Below are 26,620 nucleotides of genomic sequence, written 5' to 3' on the forward strand. Positions count from 1 at the left end.
ATGGCTCTCCAGGTCAGAGTGGCACCCAGCAAGGTAAAGAGAAATGACTTCTTTGCATTGCCTTTGAGTTACTGCCTAGCGCTGGTATGAGCAAATATGTTCTATAAATGGCCTCTCTGTCTGTAGGCAACTTGTTTCACTTTTGGCTGGGTACCATGCAGAAAACATTCTGCAGTACTGCTCGCATTGTGTGGTAATGGTGGCAATATAGAGGCACCCGTGCCCAAGGAAAGATTAAAAAACATTTAAATAGGGGCTGTTACGGAGGTACCATTTTACTTACAGGCAAACTTTCTAGTATTAACACTTGCACTTCTGCTATCATTTTCTGAAATCATGACAGTTTGTCCTCAGTCTTTTTTTGGCAGGGGGTGGCTTTTACTTTTCCAATTTCTAAAGGATACAAGATTTTAAAGGCAAAATATTGAAACATTTTAAGCTGTAGGTTTGTTAGTTTCTTTTTCCCTTGAGGCTGGTGTTAACAGTTGTGTTTTATTTCAGTATAAAAATGCCCCTTTAAAAAAAAAATCAAAGCACCTAAAACAAGGAAATATGCAAAGCCTCAAAACAGCTGTGTAAATTCACATAGGCTTTGGGCCTATAAACATTCAGCCTTAAGGGAATGACACTCTGGAAAGTCTGATTTTTACTTAAAAATTGAATTATGATTATGAATTAGTGCTACACTCATTTCAGTAAAATATCAGCGCTGTGTGTATTTCCTTAAGCTTTTTCTGCTTACTGCCATCATCATAGCATAGATCGTCAGTAAGAAATGTTAAGTGTGGCAACAGCTAAGAACAATCTTCTACATCAGTAAAAACAATATGTTAGGCAAAGTCTTTTTTAAAAACTTATTTTTAAGAGGATTTTAAACTGTTCATAATTTATGCATAGTTTTGGATTTGAACTAGCAATAATAACTTTGCTGTAGAGATAAAAATTAAGACAATATCCTTTCCCTTAAGTAGCTTACATAAAGAATGAAGACTTTATATTTAGTCTGGGCTTACACACACACACACACACACACACACACACACACACACACTCTCTCTCTCTCTCTCTCTCTCTCTCTCTCTCTCTCTCTCTCTCCAGTGGAAATATCCAGGTAATTGCTGCAGTTCTTCACTCTTTTAAAATCCCAGAGCTTTATACGTAGAATCACAGCCTTAGAACATTAAACCAATAGTGAATACGTTCAAAATGGGAGAGTTGTTGAAAATCCGAATTTTCATGATAGATTCCTGTAAATTATGAGTTAACTTTTCTTAAGTCCTTGTTCACCGTCAATATTATCAGCACAGGAATTACTGATATGCTCATAAATTAATAGTAATAGCAAAACTGACCTTCATCTAAAGAGAATTCCAAATCTCAACAGACATTTATGGAGTGCGTGCAATGTGCCAAGCATTGGGCTAATTAAATCCCTCCTATCTCTACACTTTAAATGAGAGAAAAGCTGACTCAAGGGAAAGAGTTATGGCCAAAGGCCATTTAATTAATTTGTTGTCTGGGGAAATAGCACAGGAACTGGGAAGAAAGCCCAGGTATGAGAATTGCTAAGTTGTTGTTCAGGATACAACACATTGTTTTTCAGAATTCCAGTGGAAGACACATTTCAAAACTATATTCAGCTAATGTGAAACTATAATTCTAAAACAAATGTTGCATGTAAAAAGTCTCAGAGGCACAACACATGGCCTGCATTTCCTTATCGTTGTTGACCCCAATTGGAGAATTTCATCCCTATAGACATTTTCATAGTGAACTACCATCAGTAGGCTGGATACTGTGCTTTGATACTACAGGCAAGAGAGAAATCTCATGATTTCTCTAGGAATTGTCCAACGAACCAAGCAGCAGGCTTTCACATGGGGACAAGTTATTACCTGTTGAGCACATATAGTACTTAATGCTAGGAATCTTACTTGTGTTCTGAATACAAAACCCCTATGAGACTTTACCTATTTTTTAAAGTGGGCTGTCATTGTTTTTTTTTCCTTTTCTTCATTCATTATTATTCAAAATATATTTCTTGAACACTTACCAAGGGCTAAGCAATATTCTGTGGCTGAGGATCAAACATGAATAAATTGGTGTCTCTGTCTTTGAGAGTCTAGAGACATGGTCACCTCCATAAATAAGTATGCTACAACATGTGATCAAATCTGTAAGACATATGCATAATGCTATGAATGTAAAAGAAATAAGAATGTAAAAGAAATAAGGAGGGGACTTCCCTGATGGCGCCATGGTTAAGAACCCGCCTGCCAGTGCAGGGGCACGGGTTTGATCCCTGGTCCAGGAAGATCCCACAACTAAGCAACTAAGCCCATGCGCCACAGCTACTGAGCATGCACTCTAGAGCCCACAAGCCACAACTACTGAGCCCCTGTGCTGCAACTACTGAAGCCTGTGCACCTAGAGCCCATGCTCCCCAACAAGAGAAGCCACCGCAATGAGAAGCCCACGCACTGCAACAAAGAGTAGCCCCTGCTCACCGCAACTGGAGAAAGCCCGCGCTCAGCAACGAAGACCCAACGCAGGCAAAAATAATAAATAAATAAATTTTAAAAAATAAATAAATAAATAAGGAGGGATTGATTCTGTCCTTGAGTGAAGGGTGGAGTGTGAATATGATATATGAGTGAGACCTTGAAGAATACATAAGACATTTGCTCTGTAAAGCTGTGAGTTGGTTGGAACATTCTGCTTTGCAGAATCACATAATGTTTTCCAGTTTTCATAGAATAAATGGGGAAGGTTATTATAAAAGGATTAGGCCCAGTTTTCGCAAGGGAATCCCCCTAAATCCGCAAAGATAGTATACTTTCAACTTACTTAAATTATTTCTGAGTATAGAAAAAGAAGAAAAGCCACAAGATACTTTTATGAAACAAGAATTATATTGTCATCTAAACCTTATAAAGATAGCACAAAAAATAAACTATAGATCAATCTCACTTATGAGTACGGAAATAAAAATCTAAATAACATATGAGCAAATAGAATCCAAGAATTCATCATAAAAATTAAATAGCATGACCAGGTGATATTATTCCAAAAATCTAAGAGGAAAATCATATGATCATCTTCACAGATGTTAAAGTGGCCTTTGACAAAAATTAACAACCATTCCTCATTATCAAAACATTGAATAAAATGTTGAATAGGAGCTGAACAATTTCTTCTTTAGTGTTAATATATGATTATAACTACACACACACACATACACACACACACACACACACACACACACACAAAATGCAGTCCTAAAGTCAGTATGTTACTTACTAGCGAAGACTAGAGGCATTCACATTAAGGCCAAAAACAAGTCATGGATACCCACTAACTCCACTACTATTTAAAAATATATTAGAAGTGGCTGGTGTGTGTGTGTATGGCAGGGGCGGGGAATCAGTGAACCACTTTGGTGGACACCTGAGACCTGGGTGGGGCTGCTTCCCAGGCGGCTAGTAGGCGTGCAGCAAGGAAGGAGGAGGAAGAGAATAGGACCAACCTCTGCGCCTTTGTAGGAGCCGCGACTCCCGCCTGCTGCTCTCCCTGCTCCGTACCGACCCTCCTTCCTCCAGGGACCTGAAGGCGGCGCCCGGGCCTTGCGTGCCTTTTACACGCGGTAAACAGAGGCTCGAAGCGTAGGTCAGCCTAGGTCACGCCCCGACCAGGGCCAAACGAATGGGGGATCCACTAAGCTTGAAGGCCCCGCCCAGGTCCCGCCCAGTTCACAGGGTGGGCGGGCTACAGTGAGCTGGAAGCTGGTGAGTGGGTGGGCTTCGGGCTGCCAGCCACTAGGAGCCTCGTCCTACTAGCCTCCGGGCCCGGATGTAGAGGATGCTGTCGTCCTCGGACTTTTCGCCTTCCGCTGTCTCTGCCCTAGAGTTTGGGGTACCGAGAGGTGAGTCATTCTTGGCCCTTGGTCCTCCTCAATCGAGACCAGGGATTGTGTGGAGCGCTTCTAATTTCTGGAACCGTACAGTAGGATGAGGTAAGGAAGGGCTTCCAGGCACAAGAACTAGCATGTGCCTATGCTTGGATGTGACGCTGAACTGAGAAAGTTCTTGAAACCGCCAAGTCTAACTGTGTCTCTTGGGACCAGAGAGCAGGTGGGCGGGCATCAGCTGTGGAATGGCACCTGAGGAGCTGGGCCTTCTGAAGGTGGTGGGAGCCATAGAAGACTTTTACTGAGGAGGGAGGTGGCCCAGCTCAGGTCTTTACAGGCTCTCTCTGGCTGCAGAGAGGAAAACAGACTGTGGGAGTGAGAGCTGATTGTTTCCCTAGGTCCACTCAGCCATTTTTTCCTCTAACAAAATTCAGTGATGCATATTTTATTATTTTTACTTTTTTCTGGATTTAATTTGCTATATATTTTGTTAAGAATTTTTTCACCTGTATTAATTAGGACTATAGTCCTGTAATTACTATTTTTTTGTATTCATTAAAATTTTATATCAGTAAATAAATAATAATAAAAGTGTAGTAGAGGCACGAGTCAATGCAATCAGACTCAAATAAACAATAGAGCCACGAGGATTAGAATAGAAGAAGTGAAACTATCTCTATTTACAGATGATATTGCAGTATATTTGGAAAAATACAAGACTGAAAACACTAATATAATTTTTAGAAATTCAGTAAAAGTAACAGAATATTAAACTAAAAACAAATATCATAAGCCTTTTTATACCTAAACAGTAGCTGATTAGGTGATGTAACAGAAGATAAAACTTCAGTTTACATTAGTAGCAAAAAGAGAATTCATTTAAGTATAACTTAATAGAAAATGTGTAAAATCTATGTGAGGAAAAATTAAAATACTTTTGAAAAATATAAAAGAATTTGCATAAATTTGGGGATTTTTCTTGTTTTGGGATAGCATGAGTAAACATAAAGCTATCATTTATTCCCACCTTATTAATAAATCTAGCATGATCGTAATAAGAAAAACAAAAGATTACTTTATGTAGCTATTCAAATAGATTTTTGAAGTTTATATGGAAAAATAAACATAAAAATAGCCATGAGAACCCTAAAAAATGAACAATGAGGGATGACTTTATTAAAACATACTATAAGCTTCTGTAATTAAAACTGTGATATTGAGGCTTCCTTGGTGGTGCAGTGGTTGAGAGTCCGCCTGCCGATGCAGGGGGCAGGGGTTCGTGCCCCGGTCCGGGAAGATCCCACATGCCGCGGAGCGGCTAGGCCCGTGAGCCATTGCCGCTGAACCTGCGCGTCCGGAGCCTGTGCTCCGCAACGGGAGAGGCCAAGACAGTGAGAGGCCCGCATACCGAAAAAAATAAACAAAAACTGTGATACTGATCCTTGAATAGATAGAAAGAGAAAGTAATGGGAAAGAATAGAAAGCTCACAGGCAGATGAAAAATCACATGGAAATATAGTAATGAAAAAGGCAGTATCTCACTGGAATGTCAGATTGTGAGGGAAAGCAAAGAAGTACAAATAAAATGATGGGGATACATAAAATGAACACTGGAGATATAAGTGCTCAAAGTGGTCAAATTTGGGACAGTTTTAGCATCAACAAAAATCATGGTATTAATGCATTTTAACATACTGAAAATGTAAAAAAGAACATGTTACCAAAAATAGATGAATAATAAATACATAAGTTCAAGGGTAGGAAGGGAAATTATAGACGAGTGTGTACTAATATGTAGAGGAAAAAATAAAATGAGAAAATCACCATTTACAACACCAGTGTAAATAATTGATTCAGACAAGGTCTATCAATGGATGTGAAAAACTAATGGGTAAAAAGTTTTGAAGAAGCAGGGCATTCACATAGTCTCAAGTGCAGCCGTACAGATTACTTATCAACTGCAAAAGATTAACTGTACAATTAAAATAGGGAGATCTGGCAGACATCACCTTTACCAAGTGATCAAATTGACCACCACTAATAATGAGACAAAGTGATATTATGTATCTCCTCATGAGACACTTGGGAAATACACAGTGTTACCTGTGTAGAATCCTTCCCCAGAGACTCTAATCATGTGGAAACTATCAGACAAATTCAGAATATGACACTAAAGAGCTATGGCAACCAAATGTAACATGTGAAAATTTAATTGATTCTAGGTTCTTCAGATTTTGAGGACAATTGGAGAAAGTTCAGTGTGGACTCTATATGAATCATATTTTGTATCCATGTAAAATTTCTTGTGTATGATAATAGTTTTGTGGCTATATAGGAAATGTCCTTGCTCATCTGAGAGTTTGGGAAAAAAATTCTTTGAAAATTTTATTTTTACTTTTTACCATTGAGAAATAAATGTTTCAATTTCACTTTACCCTCTCATATTAGACCTAGTCATCTTTTTTGCAAAGGCTGTAGTTAAGTTTTGAGCCATTTAAAGGGGAAAATATGAATATTAATATAAAAAAGATTTATTTTGAAAATATGTTTTTGTGTGAAACACAAAATACCTTGGTATAATATAGTTTGAGATCTGTGTGCATAGATGAATGCTGTGCTACGTCCCAGTATCTATTGTTTAGCATCTGAAATATCCCTATCAGGAATCTGCACTTGAAGAGGTTATCAGGCAGTTCAAAAATTACTATTAAAACCTATCCCAAAGACTTTGTTAATGAACATAAGAACAAGTTATTTTTTTCCACTGGTGAAATGAATGTTGTCAAAATATGCAAAATTGAGCACACCTCGCTATCCTTACCTGAACAAGGTTATGGAATCTGGGAAGTTCAGTAACCTAAATACCATCAGAGAAGCACCAGTATCTAGAGCTCCATGTTCTTGTATTGTACCCCTACTTCCTGGAGGAATCTGTCAACTGATCTGGCCAGGGTAGGTATTCTGGCTTCAAGATGTCACTGTGACTGCCTCAGAGTAAACCCGACAAACCCAAGGTGTTTGTCAAAGAGACAGAGAGTGGAACTTCCCCAAGTTTTCCAAACAGGTTGCATAAATATCTTTTGTTTGTTTGCTAATAAATGCCAGTATATTTGGCACAGTTTTAAGAAGGACTTGCTATTATTGTAACATACAGAAATCTGGTTTTTTTCTTTCATTAGAAATTTATGAAATACAGAAAAGGGAGAAAGGAATACCCATGATTTCCACATCTAAAGACAAACACCATTAAGACATTCACGTTTCCTATCAGATTTATAGTTTTTAGACACTGAATTGAGGATATGGGAGAGAGGCCTAAAGCCTCCGCTGACTTCCAATCACTGTAAGCTACAGATGTTGACCAAAGGAATTGATAGCAATTTGTTGTTGAATAGCAATTTAACCTAGATTTGTTTGAATCATGAATTATGGGGTTGTTTTTTTGTTGTTGTTGTTGTTTTGCTTCATGTTATTGTTTTCCAAATTTTCCACAATGACTCTTAGGTTGACAGTCAGATTTGTTTATATTTTTACCAAATACTTTGGGGACTGAATTAATGAATGTATATTATTTAAATAATCGCTAGAATTTAGAAAATCAAAGAGGCAGCTGGGGCCTCTTTAGTATTTTTGAACCTTTTGAACTTTAGAAGCTAGGAAAGAAATTGTGAAGGCCTGAATTGACTGAAAACTGCTAACCAGTACATGAAAACAAGAGAATTTACTTCATCTTCCCCTACCTGCCAGAACTACCTCAATCTTGGTAACCAACACTATCATATAGTTTTTTAAAAGTCTATATCGAACCTTGTTTTCCAGATGTTTGTCTTACTAATAGTGTAACAGCAGCAAATACATGAGAGGCCTGCTGGTTACTCTGCCTATTTCTGGGAAGTATTCTAGATACTGTCCCCATTTGTGGGGTACCTTTTACATAGGTTGCCATGCTTCGTATGACGTGAACTCTATAATTGGACATGCCTGTTTGCTTTAGAGAAGTTCATTTGACTCAAAGACAACCCCATCCACAGCCCAGCCAACTACCCACTGTCCATCAGCACCTGCTGATAACGCTCAATCCAACCAGGCTGCCATATATCAGATAGTGATTGGTTTATCTAGTCAGATTTTCTCTCTCTCTCTCTCCCTCCCTCCCTCCCTCCCTCCCTGACTCTCTCTCTCTCTCTCTTTTTGTATTTCCATGAGAGGGAGTTGATTAGTTGAGAGAAGCGTTAAGAGGAAAAACACAGAGAGAAACAGAGACCAGAAGAGTTTAGTCCTAAGCATGTATTGGGTCTCCAGTGCCACTGTGTGCTTATCTTCTGAGTTGCTGTAGGTCCTGAATGGTGGCAAAGTATAGCTGAGCAGCTACTAAAAGTTTTCTCAATTGATTCTGAAAGTTTTTCAATTATAACCATTAAGAGGGCATGCTCTTTCTGTTACCTACAACTAGAGAAAGAGCGTAATGAACATATTGAAATTTGAAATATAATTTAAAATACTATCCTACAAATAATATTTATATAGCTTGCAGCATCTGCCATAGTTGTTGATATGATGAGTAGGTTGATGCTTTCTTTACTTCTTCAATGGGGATGGGGATGATATCTCCCCTACAGAATTTTAAATGCACTTAAATGATGCCTGTATAGTTAGAGTTAGAATTATCCTTCAAGATTAGGAATTCTTAATCTGGGATCCACAGTGGGCTTCTGAGGTTCTTAACAACATTGAATTTGCACACATTTTTTTTGTGTATACGTGAGCATATCTATTTTTCTGCATAGTCCATAGTTTACATTAGCTCTTCAACAAGATAATGAGTGCAAAAGGGTTAAAAACACCACCACTTAATTTTACAGATAAAATATCACTCTGAGTAATTTGCCACAATCTAGCAATCTGTAACTGCTAGAGACTAGGTTTCTTACGTTCTTTCATTAAAACTTTAAAAATACAGTAATAAAAGAAGAAATGCTTTTACCATGTAAAGACAAACACCATTCAGACTTTTTATTTCTTACCAGAAATATATATTTGGGTTCAGAATCACAGTATGTATTTTGAAAATACATATTGATATATTGCTTTCTAATAGACTTGCACTAAATTCCACTCACATCAGCAGTCTAGAACAGTGAAGATTTTATTCACCAGAACAAGTTATTCTTTTTCAAAAAAGAAAACTATTTTGGCTGACTTGGTAGGAGCTCAGTATCGTCTCATTGTTTTAGTGTGCGTTTCTTTATTAATAGTGAAGTAAAAGATTTTATTTCTTTACTTCCATTGGAAATTTGTCTCATGTCCATCTTGTCCATTTACCTCAGGAATCCAGTTTTCTTAGCTGTCCATCCAATTCCCATTAAGAAATTCTGCCTCAGGAGGAAACTACAGGAGAAAGCTAGGTTTCTGTTTATCACCTGAGCTCGTTCCTATGTCCTCAGTAGATCTTTGCATTGGGATCATCTGAGAGATTTGTTAAAATGCAAGCACCTGGGTCCTATCCACTATCTACAGAATCCGAATATATAAGGTATGGGGTATGAGGAATTTGTACTTTTCACATGCAAACACTTTGTATTTCTTAAGAACAATAAAATTTGAGGACCACTTAAAGGACAGGTAGGCTGATATGAAATATGAAGAGTGTGGACCATTATGATTCTTACAGTCTATATCTTTATGAAACCTAGGTTATCTCTCTTCTGTGAGGTAGTTTTGCCCTTATAATCATAACCATAAAGTTTAATTTCTGCCTCAGAGTTAATAAACTTGGTATAAAATCGCAACTCTACCAGTGACCAGCTTTGTGAATATCCTTAATTTCTCTGAACCCCTCTTTATCTATAAGATTATAATCCTACCTCATGTGTTTATTTTGAAGGGTGAGCTAATCTATATAGTACAAGTATACTTTAAATGGTCATATAAATGTTGGATATACTTGCTTGTTCTAATTGTTTACAGTATGATAATTTTATCTGCCTCACTTCCTTTGTAATGCCAGAATGTCTGAAACAGCTTTGGGCACAATATCAATACTTGATAATCATCTGCTGATTGATTACTATCTCATTGTACTCAAAGATTGCTGTTATACAAGGCGATGTTCTTTGCGGTCTGGGCCCTGACTAATAATAATGGATACTCCTTAAACAACTCGTGTGCAGACTGAAAGTCAGCCATGCGTCTATTAACCCTAAGACCATAATGAGTCATTCAATTCATTTCCTTGAGTACCTACTATGTGCCAGGAACCATGGCAAACACTAAAAATACATTAGTGAGCATAAATGGACACATCCCTTCCCTCCCAATTCCTCCTAGATGAAATGGGGTATCGTAGAGCAATTAGGTATCGTATCTTTTAGCAATTCCATGAAGAAATTCCATAAAACAGCATGTGGAAGACATCCCATCAGAGTGTTATCAAATGGACAATAAGAGAAATTTAAGAGACAAATGAAGAGAAGAGTGAAAGGTGGCTATCAATCGGAAGGATGGAATGAGTAGGTTTTCTTTTTTGAATTATTCCCAGTCAAACCAGTATAGGATCTGGCAAGACAGTTGAGTGAGTTATGCAGTTAGAGCGCTCAGGCTCCACTGAAGTCCTCAGGGAGTCACCTGCACATACTCATACTCTGCCTGGTCCCAGTCTAGTCCTTACAATGACACTGGTCCTGGTCTGGCAGGATTCTGAAACCTCAAATGAATACAACTTTCCTCTGCTAAATCTCCAGTTACAGTCAATTGCTACCCATATTCACACTAATGAGGGCTATGTTAGGGACAAAAGAGTGCTAGAGAGCACCTGACAGAGAATAATAAGCCAGGGAGAGCTTTTTGGAGGAACTGAGGTCTCAGCTGAGACCTGACAAGATGAGTGGGAGTTAGCTTTCCAAAGAGAGGAGGAGTTAATTTTAGACAAGGGGATATCATTGGACTTCCCTAGGAACAGAAAGTATCGATACTTAAGTATGGCTAGAGTGCCAAAGAGGAGGTGAACACAAAGTAAACAGCAGTACCTAAGAGTGGCCTTCACAAAGGTACAAGACAGTATTGAGAAATGAGTGTGTGTGTGTGTGTGTGTGTGTGTGTGTGTGTGTGTGAAACCGAAGAATTAGGTTTGCTGTAGCAGGAATGCAACCAAAAGAAAGATACAACGTTTAGCTAAATGCCTCCTGATTGCCTTGGAGAATCCAACAGAACGACATGCCCTCCAGTCCCTGGGACTTTGCTGAGTCTGTGGAACTGCCCAGTGACTCTCTTCCCCACGTCTCAATGGTCCAGAGTACATACTCATAAACCCCCTGAAACCGTGGTGTCCTTGACCCCAGAGGGGCACACAAGGCAAAGCGCCAGCATTTTTTTTCTTACCATAAATTATGGATAAGACTTCCTATTGGGCGGTGTTGTGAGGATTAAAGGAAACGAGGTTTGCAAAGCCGCTAGCTCGGCCCTTGGCACATATAGATATTAAACGAGGGTGACCCCCTACACCATCCCCTAGGGAATAGGGATGTTCCTCAGTTTTTTATTAATAAAATAATATTTTTAAGTCTGTATAGATGTTCACTGGTTAAATAAATTTATTGAGAACTTTTTACAAAATTATTATGAACAAATAAGTGTATTAATGCAAATGTAAAAATAGAATGAATTCCATTTATCCATCACCTAGCTTCACAATTATCAACCAAATTCAATCTCATTACATCTACACCCCCACCTATTCTCCCATCTTTTACTTTGAGGCTAACTCAGAAATCATATTATTTCATCTGCAAGTATTTCTGTATATACCTCTAAAAATAAGGACCCCCCCCAAAAATCACAATACCATGATAACACCTTAAAATATTAACCAGAATTCTTTAACATCAAATAGCCAGTCAACTTCACATAGCCAAAAGTCACATAAATATATTTTTAATAGTTTGATTCAGGATCCAAATATATATTTTAAAAGAATAGGGCTTCCCTGGTGGTGCAGTGGTTGAGAGTCCGCCTGCCGATGCAGGGGACGCGGTTCGTGCCCCGGTCCAGGAAGATCCCACATGCCGCGGAGCGGCTGGGCCCGTGAGCCATGGCTGCTGAGCCTGCGCATCCGGAGCCTGTGCTCCGCAATGGGAGAGGCCACAACAGTGAGAGGCCCGTGTACCGCAAAAGAAAAAAAGAATAAATAAAAATTTTGGCACTAGCTATATATTGAGACTGCCACAAATTCTGGATCTTATATATTGGATTTTCCTAAAGTGCGCTAATAATATCTGTACCAGAATGAAGTTATGTGTTCAGTCATTTGGGCAGCACTATTAAGTGCCTTTCCTTTGGTAATTCAATACCATTTTTTTCCTAACCCACCTCTGGCACTAAATAATGGTATGACTTTGGGCCATTCACTGAACCTATCCAAGTCTCAGTTTCCATAATTTTAAAAAGAAAGTGTTGAACTAGAATTGATTATTCAACATGCTTTTATTTCAAGCCTACCATGTGGAAGGCAGGACAGCCCAGGGTGAAGAGAGTTCTGATGTCCAGCAAATCTGCACTGGAGCCCTGACACAGGCTACATGAGCTGGGATAAATTTAACCTCTCTTTGCCTCAGTTTCTAAATCTGTGAAATACAGATGATAGTTACCCAAATCCATAATGGTGGGGTAGGGGGAGGGGTGGATAAAATGAGAAACTATGGGTACAGTGCTTGGCACATAATAATCCCACAATAAATAGTAAGTGTAGTTAGACTCTCAAGTGTTTGGGACAGGGTTGAGGGGATAAGGCTGGAAGGAAAGGCAATGGTTAGAGCCACATTGTCTAATACAGTACCAACTGGCTACACATCGCTGTGGAGCACTTGAAAAGTGACTAGTTCAAGTTGAGATGTGTTGTAAGTAAAATGCACTCCGGGATTCTAAGATGTACTGTGAACAAACAAATAATAATAACTTTTAATATTTAAAATATGTTGAAATTATATGTTGGATATATTGGGTTAAATAAAATGCTATTAAGATTAGTTCCATCCTTTTTTTTTTTACTTTTATGAAAGTGGCTAATAGAAAAATTTAAATGACATACATGTGGCTTGCATTATAAATATCTATTTATTTATGGAATATGTATGATTTATTTATAGAAATCTGTTGGACAGAATGGGGCTAGATCGACTGCCCCTCTCCCTTAACCTCCACAACTTGTTGATTCTGTTTCCTCACTAGCTCGCACATTTGTCTTCTTCTCCATCTCCACCACTGGCTTAGAGTATTACAAACCCATTTACTTTATTTTATGTTTTGCATTTTTAATCGAGATATAATTGGCATACAACACTGTGTTGGTTTAAGGGGCACAACAAGTTGATTTGATATATTTATATACTGCAATATGATTACCACTGGAGCATTAGCTAACACCTCTATCATGTCACAAAGTTATTTCTTTCAGTGCTTAATGGCCCCTCTCCAGTCTATACTGCTCCTTCTTAAATCTTTCAGTCTCCCCTTGGCCTTCAGAGACATTGGAAGTGCCTCATCACAGCATAAAATTCCCTTCATGATCTGACCCCAACTCTTTAAACTCTCTCCCTACCCTCCCCACCACCACCTCTTTGCAGGTGCTTCTCCTGCCTCAAGCAAAACCCCTCACCGTCATCCCAGCATAACTGTGAAGAGTTAGAGAGCAGGCTTTGAATCCCAGCTCTGCAATTTACTGACAAACTTTGAAATAGTAAGTAGACCTCTCTGAGCCTCATGATTCTTCTCTCTAAAAAAAAAAAAATAATAGACTTGAACTAAATGAATAGACTTGCCTTTCAGAATTTTTATGAGGATTTCATGAGAATGCATAGATGGTGCCAGGTACATAGCAAGCCCTCAATGAACGTTACTGCTGAACATTTTCTCCTGGAGAAGTATTCCTTGCCACCCCGCCTCCACACATACTAGTGTCTCCCTGGAGCTTCCACAGTACTCTGTACACTCCTCACCCCCAACTTTTCTCTCAGTGTTTTAGCTGTTCACCATTCTTGCCTCTAGATCAGTGGTCCTCAAAGCTTCATCTTAGAAGCAGCAGTGCTCGCATCCCCTGGGAAGTTGTTAGAAATGCAAATTCCTGGAGCCCACCCCAGAACTACCGACTCAGAAACTCTGGGGCTAGGGCCCAGAAATCTGTTTTCACAGGCCCTCAAGGTGAGTCTGATATTTACACATTTGAAAAACACTGCTACACTGGGTATGTATGCCTAAGACCACATCCAATTCATCTTACATTGCCACCCAGTCCAGTGACTATTTGTCAAATGAAAAAATGGATGAATGAATCCTGATGACAGGGTGAAGCCATCGAAGGATAGCCAGCAGGGGAATGTCATGGTCTGATTGCCTTTTAGAAAGTTACTTTTGTAGGCTGTGCAGAATACAGATTATAGGCAGAAGTAACCAGAGGCAATTGAATTTGCTTATAGGAAAATTATGATTTGAAAATCTAGATTTATTATTCAGGCAGAAAAAATAATTATTTACAAAAAGAGTGCCTTGTTTTTCAAAATATTCCTTTCAAAACAATTTTAAAATGCATTATTATATCATTTTATTTATATGTAGTCTTTTATAAATTTGTTGGGAAAAGTAGGTATATCTATATGTTGAATTTGTCAATAAATACATTCTCCCACAAATTATGATTTCATTAAAAAAAATAGTTCCAAATATCTTACACAGATTTAGTATTTGTGGGTTTTCAAAGTATGTAGCACAATCCTCTGCTTGGATTATGAAAGCAAAATTCTATAGCAAGTGAGTATATTTAAAAACTAAAATGTTATTTAAATTTCAGTATTAACATAGAAATAAGAATAGTTTCATGTTTGTTTGACCATATATTAGTATAGAGATTATGTATTATTTATCTTATTTTGCATGGAAATGCAGTAAGCAATCGTCTAGAAATATTTCAACTAGAGGCTATTAAATGCCCAAATTAAAAGAAAAACACATTGATATTAATGTACAGAATAAAGAGTAAAGCAAACCAAAGACGTGTGACCCTCCAGAAAATTATAAGGCTGCAAAAGCCCCAAGGTTGCTCCCTGTCATAATACCATATTCCTTCAGCAGATTCTCACCTCAATAATTGGGCAGGAATTCATCCAACTTAAATATGGGCACAGTATCTGGACTTTCAACTCAGGTAAAGCTTTCATATTTTCTCTTGACCTCTAAATCATCTTCTCTACAAGTGAGGGCTTTTTGTTATTTCCATTTTGATTCCTCTGCCTGGAGGACACTGTTAGTTGCCCACCCCACAGCAGACCCCTCTCTTCTTTCTTCTTTGCTAAAAGAACTAATTTTTATTGTATTAAGGCAGTAGGTGCCTATCTCTGAGAGCAAAGTTCCCATGTTCGAAGCCTATCATGGTAAACTGCTTTTCCCTTTGCCTGTGGTAGTTCAGGAAGTGAGCACATGACGAAGTGGAGGTCACCGAGACATCATGGAACATCTGATGGGGGCTTCTAGGAAAGATTTTTTATCCTCTAATGAAAGAGAGCTGTGGGAAGAAGGTCTCCTTTACACTCATTCTTTTACTTCTTCCCTTAAAAAGCGTTGTGTCAGCTATCACGAAACCACAAGGCTATACAGGTCTTAAAAAATAAATGGGGTGTTGTTTAAGGGTACACATTTACAGCTAATAGTAAATAAGTCCTAGAGATCTAATGCGCAGGATAGTGAATATAGAATCATATTGTATTATAATTGTCATACTTGAAAAGAGACCAGATATTAATAATTCCAGCTACACACACAGAACTGGTAATAATCTAACATGATAGAGGTGCTAATTATCACTACAATGGCAATCACATTACAGTATGTAAATGTATCAAATCAACACGTATACACCTTAAATGTACACACGGTTAAATGTCAAATATATTTCAAGAAAAATAGTAGTAAAATAAATTTTAAAAGGAAAGAATGAGGATAAGAGGAGACTAAGGATCATGAGGGAGGAAGGAATAGGGACAAGGAGTGGGAAATACTAAAGAGCAAAGGGAGGATGAGAATGATGGGCAGAGAGAGAAGGGACTTGCTGAGCAAAGGGTAGGAGGGGCTAAGAATGACGCGGGGATGGGGAGAGTGGGAGTGGGGTTCTGAAGGTCTCAGAACCCTGCAGTCTGGGTTTCTTATGGCCCTCTTAGGCCTAAGAGACAACCCATTTTTATAGTTGGAAGAAGTGAGTTCTTGGTAAAGCTGTAAATTTAGTCCATTTCAGCCAGTTGGTTGCGGTGTACTCTGTGCTAACTTTCTTCTCTTCTGGCCTGTAGTGGAGGGCTCCATCTGTACCCCGGCCAATTAAAAGACTTGGTAAAGTTGGCGAATTGGTTATTCAGAGAAAATGAATAATTGTAAAGTGTTGACTAAACATGATGACTTTTTAAAAGATTCAAAAGGAAAAAGAATAAACTGAAAAATTCCGATGTGAAATGCTAACATATTTATTATATTCCCAAGACTGTATTTTAAAAGATTAATAGTGAGGTCCAGCACATTTTCAATTGCTCATTGGCTTTTAAAATGTTTATTCGCATGAACTGCCTGTTTATATACTTTGTCACTTTTTTCATTGGTTTTTCTGTCTCTTTTATGTTCTTGTGTGTTTATATATTGTATTGAATAGATATCAGTCCTTTGCCTGTGATATATGTTGCAGATATTTTCTCCTGTTCTGTTTCTTGGCATTTAAGCCTTAAATTCATTTGAGGTTTATTTTGGTGTCTCGTGCAAGACTGGAATCTAATGGGATTTTCTATCTAGAAGTTAAACAATTTTCACAACACAATTTGTTGAATAATTCCTCTGTTCCCCATTCATCTGCGAGGTCTCCTTCTTAAGTCTCATATGTGGTAAGATCCATTTCAGGACCATCTATCGTGTTCTAGCCAATTACTCTGTAAATTCTTGCACAGGAGTTTAACTGTTCTGTGTAATTTTATGTTTATACTTTTCAAAATTTCTTAGCCGTTCTCATATTTTTACTATCATGGCAGCTGAGATTTGGAATCATTTGGTCAAGTAAAAATATAAGTATTAGCACTTAGGAACTTGGTTGTGGTAGATGGAGAGCAGGTGGTGTGGGTTTATGTACTGCATTAATCCTTGCTACAAATATGTACTATGCCAGCCTCTCCCATCAGCAATACTTTCATTGTGTACTTTGAAGTCCTTCCCACCCCGTGGATCTCCAAGCAAAACAGCCAACGCTATCTAGCAGTCATTCATCGTCTTTTGTTTGTCAGACTCATTACCAACAACCATGTGAAAAAGCCCAGGCTATTGGAGCTCACCCCTGTGTTCTCTTCACGTTGTTTTGCAGAACCTTCTCATATGTGTCATCCTCTTCTACACTGTGTACTACGTGGCTCTGGGCATGTACTGGGGTGATGCTCAAGTAAGTAGCACATCGCCTTCAAGCAATTCAAAAGTTCAGATACAATATGAAAGGAGTTCATACTGAATACTCAACATGTCTTTATAGAATACATGATGCAAAAATTTTTAATGGTATGTTTTCTTAATTTTTTTTAAAGTAAAATAAGCAAATGTGTCACCTTTGAAAATGGTAAAAGTAACAATCATGAAATGGAGTGAATAGAACCAGGCAGGATTGTTCCTCTTACCTCTGGAGGATGATCATAGAAAGAAAGTGAAGCTATTACTCCCTGGGCTGATGTTGAATCAGAGGACGTTTGAACCAGAAGGGAATTTAGAGATAATCTACATCCAAGTTAAATATGTTCTGATATATATTGGAAATAGCTTTGGACTGCGAGTCAAGAGATCTGCATTCCGGCCCAGGTTCTCACTAATTTCCTGGATTATCGTGACTAAGCCAGAGAGCTTCTCTTACTTCAGTTATCTTCATTTGTCAAATGGAGGTAATAATCCAAAAGAGGGTTATCATGAGGACAAAGTAATACATGTATTTCTAAAGATATTTTTATGTAAGTGTGAGGCATGTTTACAGGTAATTTTTCTTGTCTTGCTATGGTTGAATTTTATTTTACAAATTTAGCTTGCCAATATGTTGATTTCCTTGAAATACATTATGTGTAGCTTCAAAGAGTTGCCTAGAAGTTGATTGTTTATACAATTGAATTTTATTGTGTAAGCAGGGAATTGGGGCCTTTCAATTTCAATGTGCAAATTAGGGCCCGGAAATGATGATACTGACTTTCGCAATGGGAATAATGTTATGAAGCTTGCTTGCAGGCAAACCCACTGAGGAGGAGTCTGGTTTTCACCCACAGTTTCAGCTATTGCCTGGGACTGGAGATGGCGAAGACAGTACCCAGAGCAGGGAGGAGCTGAGAATATTCAGGGTTCTCTGAACATGGGATTTCAAGGGTTTGTAGTTAATGGGAATCAGAGGTGAGAAATTTGAAGTAATCGGGCCTTAAAGCTCCAGGAGGCAGCTGACTGACCAGCTGCACGCAACTACAAACTCAGGCAAGGTATGAGATATGTAGTTTACAGATTCAGATTTAATTTTCATTTTCCTCTATTCTTAAATCGTTTTATTTATTTTTTTATTGAAGTATATAAAGTTGATTCACAATGTTGCGTTAGCTTCTTGTGTACCGCAAAGTGATTCAGATGTATATATTTTTTTCAAATACTTTTCCAATATAGGTTATTACAAGATATTGAATATAGTTCCCTGTGCTATACAGTAGTAGGTCCTCGTTGTTTATTTTATATATAGTGTGTGTATCTGCTAATCCCAAGCTCCTAACTTATCCCTCCCCCACACTTTCCCCTTTGGTAACTATAACTTTGTTTTCTATGTCTGTGTAGACTCAGATTTTAGAACAGGAAGGGATCTCAGAGATCAATTGCTTCAAGTTATAGATAAGAAACTGAAGCCCAGAGAGGTTAAGCAACCTGCCCAAGTTCATAGTTAACAGCACTGTCAGGATTAGAACCCGGGTCCTGTTGCTTCCCAGTCTATGCCCTCATCACAGTATTAGTTTTTTACCTCCCACATTTGATAGAAGGTCCCTCCAAGATTACAGCTGAGACCTCAAATACAATGAAGTCCACTTGGAGAACAAAGTAGACTTAATTGGACAAAGAAGACAATGTGGATAAAGAGGTTATTTGGCTGCCATTCAGGTCGGCCAGTTTTCAAATGTGCCACAAAGTGATTAAAGCTGATGACTTACCCTTGTGTGGGAAGACTTGACGTGCAAAACCTTGACGTGCAAAGTTATGGACTGCCTCCTCCAGAGTGAACTATGTTCATTTGTAACATCTTCAGCGTGTATGTGTTGGATGTCCTGGCACCGTCTGACTTCAAAACAAATCCCTCATGGCTCAACACAAATTATAAAGGTAATTGGTTTTAGTTTTCCATCTTTGTTCGTTAGTGAACTAAATGCCTCCAAAAATCAAAATAGTTTTTGTTTTATAAAAATTTTAAAAATATCAGGCCTTCTTCTCAGCCATCTGTGTCCTATATCTGACTCCAAACATGTGGAAACGTGCCATCAAGATGTTTTAAGTGACTATTCCTAAAAGATGGGACAGGATGAAACAAGTGGATAGTTTTACTATATGAATTTTTATTTGGTGATATTATGGGTAAATTTTTGGTGCATTAAGTATTTTTCAAAGGAAAGGAGGAAGAATGGCTTAATATACTGATGTAGAAAGATATTTGTGAGATATGAAATGGAAAATGAAGACTACAAGACAGTTTGTATAGTGTAATTATTCATTTTTGTAGAGTAGAGTAAAACACATCATGTCAGTGGTAAAAAATCTGGAGAATTATGCAACAAACTGTTATCTCCCAGCTGGAATGACAGAGGACTTTCATTTTCTGCTTTGTATATTTCTGCTTCGTTTGATTTTTTTTCCTTCCCCAAAATAGTATAAAACTTGTTGCAAAGGAAAAATAAGAAAGAATATACTAGGAAAAAATTAACCTCTTTTAAATTTACCATTTTTGTTGAAGAAATAATTATTCTTAACATTCCGTTAAATTTCTTCCCACCTTTTTAAAAATGAATTGTGGATTCTTCAAACCGTGCAATTCTTTAGAAAAGCACTGGGCATCATTTTTTGGAACAAATATACAAATATACAAAAATTGGGCTTCCCTGGTGGCGCAGTGGTTGGGAGTCCGCCTGCCGATGCAGGGAACACGGGTTCGTGCCCCAGTCGGGGAAGATCCCACATGCCGCAGAGCGGCTGGGCCCGTGAGCCATGGCCGCTGAGCCTGCGCGTTCGGAGCCTGTGCTCCGCAACCGAAGAGGCCACAACAGTGAGAGGCCCGCGTACCGCAAAAACAAACAAACAAACAAATATACAAAAATTGCCTGAAGCCAAATGTGACTTGTATAGGAAACTTGGTCAGCTAAAACTACTGAATTTAAATAAAAAGCTTCAGAACAGCCTCCTCAAATGGGTAACCTTGTTTTGTGCCATTATTGATTCAATTTGGGATAGAGGAAGCGTATGTTAGGACAAGAAACTTTCATGCTAATGAGATACAAGAGTTCTAACATTCTATCTTAAATTTCTCTTCATCCATTTCCCTATTGAAGATTGAATTAACTTTTTTCTTTCAAGCCTATTCACAAATGATAAAGAAATAGTCACAGGAAAGAGTTAAGTATGGGTTGTGTGTGTGTTTGGGGTAGGGGGACAGATTTAAAATCCAACTGTTATTTAACTCTTGCCTTTGAGTCAGTCAATGAAAGATAGGACAATGACACAGGCTTATTGGAGAAAGCTGTGTTTTGACATAGCGGAGATTAGTGAAGATCCTCAGGATGCCTGGCGCAGTTTATGTCGTTCTTTCCTCTCTCAAAACAACTAACATTTGTACAAAGATATCAATAAACCCTTAGCCTATTAGATCTTTAGTTTTGGGCTTGAAGAGATAAGTGCCATAACTCTTCAAAGTTATTACTTTGAGAATCCAGACTTGTTTAATCTTGGAGATAAAATGTAAGAGTAATCTCAAAGCCTTGGGCATGTATTGAGGGTCAGGGCTCTTGTCTGTTTCAACAATTTTGTTACCCAGGAGATCAGGCTTAGCAAGGACACTGGAAAGTATGAGTCCAGTTAAGACATTTGACTACTAATATCTTTCCCATGCATCACAGAGAATAGATTAAAAACTGCTTTCATCTTAAAATAAAATCCTCTCAACAATTTTTTGAGGTAGATGAGATAGTACTCCATTTCCCAATTTATAGAGGAAGAATCAGACTAACCCAAAGGTTAAAATCCTGCTCAAGGTCATATCACTCTTAAGCTGTAAGGTGAGACTAGAACACTGGTATCCTGACTTCAAATTTTGGACTACGTCCTTTAAATCATGCTGTCTCTCATATCATAGACAAAGCATAATGCTTCTCTATCAATATATGCAAATACAGCTTGTTCAAGGCTTGTTCGCTATCTCTAAGCAGCTGCAAGTTAACCTATAAAATCTAAATGCTGGTAAAAGAGGCATCTCTATTTCCCTATAATAACATGGAAGCTCTGTGAACCACTGGTGGAAGCAGGAGTGGAAATGTGAGGGGAAGAGCTGGTGTCGATATGATACTGCTGTATAATTCCTTCCACAGCCTTGATTTTAGAGGGTGGACATACTGAAATTGTATTTCCATATGGTAGAAAAGGAGCTAGTATGAGTTCTCCATTCAACTTTTGAAACCTGTTGAGTTGAATTAAATAGAATTGAAGAGGAATAAGTGTGAGGTCTTTTAAAAGGCTGGCACCTGAGACTTGCTTACTTGCTTCATGTCTTACTCACCCACTAGGCAATTGCTGGCATGCCATTAATAAATTGCTTATGCACAATAAAACATAATGTGACTGTTTTACTTTTTGCTTTGAAAAATATGGAGTTTGCCTGCCTAAACTGATCAATTCCTAAATTATATGAGCATACCAATCATTTGCTGTGTTTTAAAAGGAAAGAAAGGTAATTTTTCTGGAAAGTGATATCATTATAAAGGGACCTTGGTGGGATATCACATATATTTGTCATTTTAAAGTTTGATGGATCTCATCTTTGGAACCACCATAGTCTTAGACATCCATATCAAAGTACATGACTCTTCACGTGTTCAAGGCTCTTAGAGATCTGTGGCACTGACCTGTAAAAACTAACTCTTTATGCATGTTCAGGGACAGCACTCTGAAACAACTGGTGGATTTAGAAGGGTACCTCCATCCACATGAGTCATTTATGAGACGTTCTTTCATCCATGGTTATCCGTTATGTTTCCCAGATGACTATCTGAACATACTACTTTATTACAAAGACACAAAGGAACTCATTTCCAAGTTAGGCAATAACTGGTACCAAAGAAACGTTATTGTTCAATAAACTCTTAACATTTTTTTCTGAAAACCCAGAGCTGAATTTTTCATTAGTTTTTAATATATCTTCAAATGAGATTTGCAATCTAGTTACAGATCGGTGTGCATTGATTACGTTGTAACTTTTACCTTCTAAAATGCTAAGTATAAAGAATATAAAACAGAAATTATGTACTGTTATTTTTCTATGAGTTCAACAATTATTCAGAGATGAATATTTTAAAAGTTCTTATTCAAATATGAGGACTGTTAAGAGATGGAACATTAAAAATTTCTTACGAAAATATTTTTGCAGAATAGGTTGTAGTGGTTCTGTTATTAATTGTATTCAGAATTATTAGTTGCTCTAATCCCAAATAATTCTATTCTTCCTTTTGTTGCACTTCTTTTAGTCTCATCAGAGGTCACCTACTTTGCAGATTGCTTTTTGTTCTGGTGGTAGAAGAATGGGTTTGGGATTATGGTATTTCAGTAACTATTCTTCATGTTGCCATCACTTCAACCGGTAAGCAAAATAAAATAAAGGAAACAAAATGTACTCAATCTGGATGTTGTACCTAAATCGATTCATAAGAGTAGAAGTTCGTTGTATGCATAGTGTCCTCTGATGGCTAAATAATAAAAACGAAAGATGAAAGTTCTTCACCTACTCCCCTCACTCCTTCTCCCCCACCAAGTTCTTCTACCATTTCCTCAGAGAGGTTTTAATTAGCTACATCTTCCAACTCAAAAGTGTACTGAAATGTAACAGTTCACTATTCTCCTTTCTCATTCAACTCATCATCAGTTGTACAGGGTTTGCCTCTTTTAGAATACTTTCCCTCCATATCCTTTCTTGAGCAGAAATTGGCCAAAGACTGGGACCTGGGACCTGAGGAAACGTGTATTTACAGGCTTGCAAACTTCCCAACAACTATTTTAACAAGAATACCGAGTTCTAAGACTAAAGCGTTTTTGTTTCTACTTGCGATCTTTGAAGTCAGAATAAGATGGATTCAAATTGCAGTCCTAACTTTTTATCAGGTGTGTAGTTTAAGGCAAGGCACAGCATCCCTTCCATTAGTTACCTCCTCTACAAACTAAGGCATACTTAGTGAAGTTTCAGTGAGAGTGAGAAAGTGTCTGACATGGTGTCTAGCCTGTAAAAATTACTGACTAACAGGTAGTTTCATCCATTCCTTCATCCATTTATTCAAAATTTACCCTTCTATTGTAACTTTTTCTCTCTTACTGAATTCCATTATTAAAAAAAATACTAGTCAAACTATAGGTGGTAATCAAGCACAAGTTATAATTCAAAGTTATTACTTATTAACTACTTAAATATCACTCATATTTTCAGTGCCTTGATCTATTGATGGGTATAATCAGTCTCCAACTTAAGAACACACGGTTTTCAAATGAATTGCCACGTCTCAACATCAATGCTATTAGAAAATGCTGGTGTATCAATCTCCTAGCATCAATTTCCTCAGATGCAAACACTTTTAGTAGCTTGGAGAACCATTTAACCCCATCTCAAATTCTCTGTTTCACTTTGGGGCTTAAGTATTCCTGGAAGACAGCCATGGGATATTTGCAAAAAGGTTTGGGAGCCTACTGTGGCTCAGTCTTCAAAGTCAAGATAGGCAGTAGGTTTTCTGGATCCAGAAAAGTTACAAGTTGATTGTCTAACACCTGGCACATAGAAAACGCTTAACAAATATTGCTCAATAGATCTGATATCAGAGTGAAGTCGCTGAGAGCTCCAAAGAGAGCCAGGCACTGAGGATTCAGGGCGGTGTTAGGATTATTCCTGCTGCGTATTACTTCAAGTCGACTTTGTGAGCTGATCTGAGAATCTGACAATTCATGGCCTCATTCCTAGGAGAGGAGTTTCAAATACCTGACTTAACAAATGACCTTTCTAGACAATGACTTAGGTACAACTTTGGAGCTACTTGATTTCACGAATATGGGTAAGATTTCTCTTTGTTATGGAGATATGATTTGACCAAACTTAAGTATTTCTTCATGAGTAAAACAATAATATATGTTTTGAAAATGAACAAGACCTTTTTTTTTTTCTATTGCAGTTATGTTGGAATTCCCTTTGACATCACATTGGTGGGCTGCTTTAGGTGTATATATATTATATATATATATATATATATATATGAGATCCATGTGTTATATATATATGTATATATGATACTTATATAATATAAATATATATTTATATATAAACTGGGGGCATAAAAATATTTTTATGTGGGTCAGATAATTGGGCCAGAAGACTACTCAAGGGTTTTATCATTCTAAAATTGTAGGGAATAAAACACTGGATATATATTTGTGACATATTCTTTTGGTTCTCTTTCTACATGAATAGTATTACTGTCTTTATAGTAGTACAAGAAGAAGGGAAACTATTTTATCTCATTAATTCTTTTCTGTCCACCAGTTGAACAACTGAATTCATCAATCACATATGTAGTAAGAAAATTAACCAAGTGGAAGTAGGCTTTTCTAAAGCTTTTTCTTTAGATTAAGCCAGACACTGACCACAAAATATTTTTAGATTTCCTCTTTTCAGTAAACTTGGCAGTGGGTTTCATCTAATTATTGTCATGCTTAGTAATGGAAACGCAGCACTTTACCACATTCTTTTCCTAAAGTCGAGTTATCTGTTTTTAGTACCAGTATTATTTATATTACTTTCTAGCAGCCTTCACTCGAGTTTAATTCTCCACTTACCTTGCATATCCATAATTCTCCAATATTGTTTAGTGTATACAGAAAACACTTGTGAACGTAGATGTTTTATTTTGCATAAGCCTTCCCAAGATGTTGATTTTTAATAAATCAGAAAAATGATACTAAAGAGATGCTTTATGAACCCAAGTGGAAATCATCTTTTCTCTATGAAAAACAAGAACTTCTCTCTTTTGGGTTTTATTTACAATACCACAAAATTTATTGAGGCCTAGCCAACTAAGTCACATATCAAATGCAACCCTGATGACAAGGCGAGTCAACTTTGGCATAATGAAATAGCTAATAGAATTTGCTAAAATAGTTGGGTAACAATTTCAGTTTCAATAATCAAGTTTGGATTCCTCAGGTGACAGTTGCCAAATGATATCTGAGGTAGCCGCCTTTGATGTTTTTTTGAGTTAACAATTTAAAAATAAGAGAATAGTGGCTAAACATCTTGGAAATTCTATCTTGTGGTCTCACATTGGATGTGCGTCTTTGTATGAGGAAGTGGTCCTGTCAGGCCTGATTCACTAAGGGCTCTTACCTCAGGGACTTTTATCTTTCATGGGAGTTATGCAGTTACTACCATGCAAGGAGCAACAGATTTATGGAAGCCCTGTAAGGCCTGACTAATATTTTAAAACAAACAAGAATCATTGGGCCAATGAAATTAGAGCTAAAGGCATTTTTATAAAACCAAATAGCTCAGGTAGGTGGAATTCTTGTTTTCAAAATCTTTTCGATACTCAAAAATATTTTCCACATTAGTAAGCATGTTTTCCTTTTATAATTAGAGGGGGAAAATAACTTATAAAGAATATTTTAAAATAACAACAACACAAACAAATGGCAGGTCTCAGGAACTAAAAGAATTGAAAATTGTAAATTCCTTGGCATGTGCTTTGACTCCTTGCCTTTGAATTTCTGAGTTTTAAGAGCTCCTTACTATTAATTTGAGAGAACCATGCACCTATTCCCGAAGGAAGTTTTGAATTTCAATAATTTACCAGCACAGAATATATACCTACTCTACTTTAGCTGAATCTATAAACTCCTCTATTTCAAATGCTATGTCAGTTTCAGGAACATTATTTTAGTCATGACGATTGTTCTTATTCATAATCTCACCAATGAATTATTCATTATTAGTAGTTAACCAAAACTTCCCTTTCATTACTTGCAGGATTTGGCTTAATTTCAATGATAATGTGGAGACCAGACTTTAGCATACTGTTTGTTCAAAGATAATCTTATCTATCCAGATCTGGATGATTTTTAACAGAACAGCTGATTCTGTCTATGTTATTACATACATTGTATCCAGGCTCCGGACGCGCAGGCTCAGCCGCCATGGCTCACGGGCCCAGCCGCTCCGCGGCATGCGGGGTCATCCCGGACTGGGGCACGAACCCGTGTCCCCTGCATCGGCAGGCGGACTCCCAACCACTGCGCCACCAGCGAAGCCCCCAGGTAACCTTTTAAAATCTACTTTGTGTTGATCAGTTACTGGTTAGATAATTTAAGCTTCTCGTGCACATGTAAGTATGAAAATAATGGTGCTGTCTCCCTTGC

At 37.6% G+C, this 26,620-nt stretch overlaps 1 protein-coding gene across 1 annotated transcript; it reads left to right on the forward strand.

The window, feature by feature from the left end:
- TMEM244 (transmembrane protein 244) lies at positions 1–26,327 on the forward strand (the record flags this gene model as incomplete). The annotated part of the gene is given in 9 exon segments (XM_082855855.1): positions 1–33; positions 17,271–17,339; positions 17,341–17,357; positions 19,227–19,300; positions 22,693–22,719; positions 22,722–22,814; positions 24,385–24,429; positions 26,232–26,254; positions 26,256–26,327. Coding segments are annotated over 9 exon segments (453 nt in total).
- Positions 26,328–26,620: the final 293 nt, after the last annotated feature.

This window comes from Leucopleurus acutus (genome assembly GCF_964270905.1).
Source record: "Leucopleurus acutus genome assembly, chromosome: 15".
NCBI classification, from domain to species: Eukaryota; Metazoa; Chordata; class Mammalia; order Artiodactyla; family Delphinidae; genus Leucopleurus; species Leucopleurus acutus.